The sequence below is a fragment of the Octodon degus genome, unplaced genomic scaffold (assembly GCF_000260255.1).
Source record: "Octodon degus isolate 3935 unplaced genomic scaffold, OctDeg1.0 scaffold00310, whole genome shotgun sequence".
NCBI lineage: Eukaryota > Metazoa > Chordata > Mammalia > Rodentia > Octodontidae > Octodon > Octodon degus.
This window is the reverse complement of record NW_004524886.1, coordinates 706,234-709,484: the sequence shown is the minus strand read 5'-3', so window position 1 is coordinate 709,484 and position 3,251 is coordinate 706,234. Positions and strand designations below refer to the sequence as shown.

At 45.0% G+C, this 3,251-nt stretch overlaps 1 protein-coding gene across 1 annotated transcript; it reads right to left on the bottom strand.

The window, feature by feature from the left end:
- Nucleotides 1-281: 281 nt before the first annotated feature.
- LOC101562598 (olfactory receptor 15-like) lies at nucleotides 282-1,193 on the bottom strand. Its single transcript, XM_004647525.1, has one exon. The coding sequence runs from the start codon at nucleotides 1,191-1,193 to the stop codon at nucleotides 282-284; it is 912 nt and encodes a 303-aa protein (XP_004647582.1).
- Nucleotides 1,194-3,251: the final 2,058 nt, after the last annotated feature.

Sequence of the window (3,251 nt, the reverse complement as noted above, 5' to 3'; positions counted from 1 at the left end):
TCCTACCAATTTGTTTTGAAACTGTCTCATTGCTATTTGTTTCTCAATAAAATTATGGAAAAAAATAAAATCAATAAAAAGATGGCGTAGTTCTTTTACCTTCTTATTTAGATTAATCCTTAGATATTTTATTTTTTTTTCAAGCTATTGGGAATGAAATTATTTTCCTGATTTCTTTCATAGCTGATTAGTGCTGCATAAGGTGCATAAAAAAGCTATTGAATTTGATCGTTGATTTTGTATCAGCATCTGACATTTTAATGCTGCAGCCCACCCTTGGACTACAGGATCCTCTTCCATGACGTCTTTACATCCTTGTTTCTCAAGGAGTAGATGAGGGGGTTGAGTATAGGTGTGATAATGCAGTGGAAGAAGGACATGAACTTGGCCTGGGAACTCTTGGCTGAAGGCTGGAGGTATAAGTACATCCCTGATCCAACGTACAGGGTGACCACCAGCAGGTGGGAGCTGCAGGTGCTGAGAGCCTTGCGCCTCCCCTCAGCTGAAGGCAGCTTCAGCACAGCCCTGGCGATGCAGGTGTAGGAGACGAGCACCAGCAGAACAGGAGCCACTCCAAATGGGACTGACAGCAACGTGAGGGCCAGCTCATTGGCGGTGGTGTCCCCACAGGCCAGCCTGAGGAGCACGGGCACCTCACAGAAGAAGTGGTCCAGGGTGTGGGTCCCACAGAGGGGGAGCTGGAGGGTGAGGGTGGCTTGGAGCAGGGCATTGGCCAGGCCACTGCACCAGCAGGCAGCTGCCATCTGCACACACACCCAGGGGCGCATGATGAGAGTGTACCTGAGAGGCCGGCAGATGGCCACGTAGCGATCAATGGCCATCACGGCCAGCAGGATGCATTCTGTGCAGCTAGTGCAGCTGAAAATACAGACCTGTGTGACGCAGCCCCAGGCGGCGATTGTCTTGTCCGGGCCCCACAGGTTGGCCAGCAGCTGGGGCACAGTGGTGCAGGTCACAGTGAGGTCCAGTAGGGAGAGGTTGTCCAGGAAGAAGTACATGGGCGTCTGGAGCCTGGGGTCCAGCAGGGAGAGCAGGATGATGGAGCCGTTCCCCACGAGGGCGAGCAGGTAGGCGAGCAGGACCACTGCAGAGAGGGGCATCTCCAGCCAGGGAAACTCCGCGAAGCTCAGCAGGACAAAGGTGCTGGGGAAACTCACGCTCTCCCTCTCCATGGCACCTGTCTGTATATATACCTAGAAGGACAGGACAGATTTTGACAGTGTACGTGGCATGTGACTTTCCATAGTATTGTAGCAACATGTTCAAACTTTCATTGTGTTAGAAGTAGTTTTGAATATGTATCACAGTGTACTATCCCTTCCCTTGGTTGTCTGCACAAAGGCTAATAAAGACATGTCAAAAAACTTTACTTAGAGATGGATCTACTGAACTAGTCATCTGTTTGTTTGAAAATCTGTTTGCTTGTTAGATGAGTAATCTTTTCCAAATTCTCCTTTTATTCATTCTGGCTTTCCATTTATTCACTAACTTACATTTTATAGTCATGTGGAGTTGCTGTGTAGTCGTCCATTGCATTTAGGGCACTGATTCCTGTTTCCTTAGTCCATATATGGTCTTACCTGGACAGTGAAGAGCCTGAGAGAGGTGAGTGCCTACACACTGCTGTGAAATTCTCAGAAGCAAGAGGCTGTCAAGGGGAACTGCTCTGCATGGTCCCCGCCTCCTCCTCCTCCTTTTGTATTGCAGTGACATGCACATGACATCCTCTTCTACATTAACCACTTCAAGCTCACAGTGCTGGGTTTTGTCTGCATTCACATTTTTGTGCTCCCTCCACCACCTTCTCCCTAACAAGACTCTGTTGAAACCTGTGAAACAAACTGTCTTCCTCGCCTGCCCAGGCTGACCACTCTACCAGCCACAGTGTTATTTGCGGTACTGTGACTGGCCTTGTTGACCTATTTCAGAGGTTCCAAACCATTTTGGCTTCAGGCACCAGTTCTGTGGAAGGCTTTTTCCATGGATTGCAGGTGGGTGGGGACAGTTTTAGCTTTATTCAAGCACATGTTTCTTGTGCCCCTTGTATCTATTATTCCTTCCATGTACTATATAGTGAAGTAATTGTGTGACTCACCATAATGCAGAGCCACTAGGAGCCCTGAGCTTGTTTTCTTGCCAATAGATGCTCTAAAGAGGTTGAGGGAGACTGTGATCCCTAAGGAGTTCTCTCAAGTCTAGTCTACTCCACGTTCATTGTTGTGGTTTTTCTGTCACCACAGAATTTTCACTTTGCAAGCACAGAATGCCGGAAATAGAAGCAGGCTTTTCAATGCTTTTGTGGCTTTCTCTGTATGTTCTCCTTAATTTTAATTCAGAAGAGATGAAGATTTGAAGTGGTTTCAAGTATTTTAATTATCACTGTCATTTGAGGTCTCAAGTGGTTTCATCGATCCTTTTCTAGAGTAGAGGAAGTCGATTTTCCCAGCTTACTCACAAATGGGTCATGGACCATTCCTTTCTCATTCAGAGGTCTTTGTGTTTGTGAAATAATAATCAAGCTCCTGAGAGCTGAGAGAGGCGAACAGATACCACCTGGGGGAAAGGGCTTTGGCTAAGCCTCTTCAGTTTTTGCTAATCTTTGTTTTTAAATTTTTTTCCATAATTTTATTGAGAAATAAATAGCAATGAGATAGTTTCAAATCAAATTGGTAGGACAGTTCCAATAATCAACATATTGCATACTGCCTTCCTAGTAAGAAGTTATTTGCTGTACAAGATGCAGGCATGATACCCTATTTACAAACACTATTAGAACAAATCCCTCTATTCCTTATCTGAATTAAGAGAATGTAGCTATATATCTATCCTAACCATTTTGAATACACAGATGCAAAATGGTCATTCATCTATATCCCCCTTTTTTGTTTAGTTCCATCATTTAAATACTATAGGTGTGTGAACTCAGCAAAATATTCCAAAATAGTCCAGTAGTCCACAATAGTATTGGGTCTTCCGCTTGACTGGCAATGTCAGAAATTGTTAACCTGAGTCCCCCACAGCTCAACATAATAGCATGGCATTACTTCTTATACTTCATTTTTATACTTTTCTGCTGGATGCTTAAGACCAAGATAAAGCAAGACCTATGCAACAAGACTTGTAGCTTTTGGGTCTGATAAGGTCAGTGAAATCCCCTCAGGGTTTATCCTGAGACCCTGTACCTCAGACTGTAGATCTTTTTTCAGCGTCAGCCATGTGGATGAGTCACG

Coding starts and splice junctions, on each gene's coding strand:
- LOC101562598 (XM_004647525.1), bottom strand. CDS start 1,193: ATGGAGAGGGAGAGCGTGAGTTTCCCCAGCACCTTTGTCCTGCTGAGC.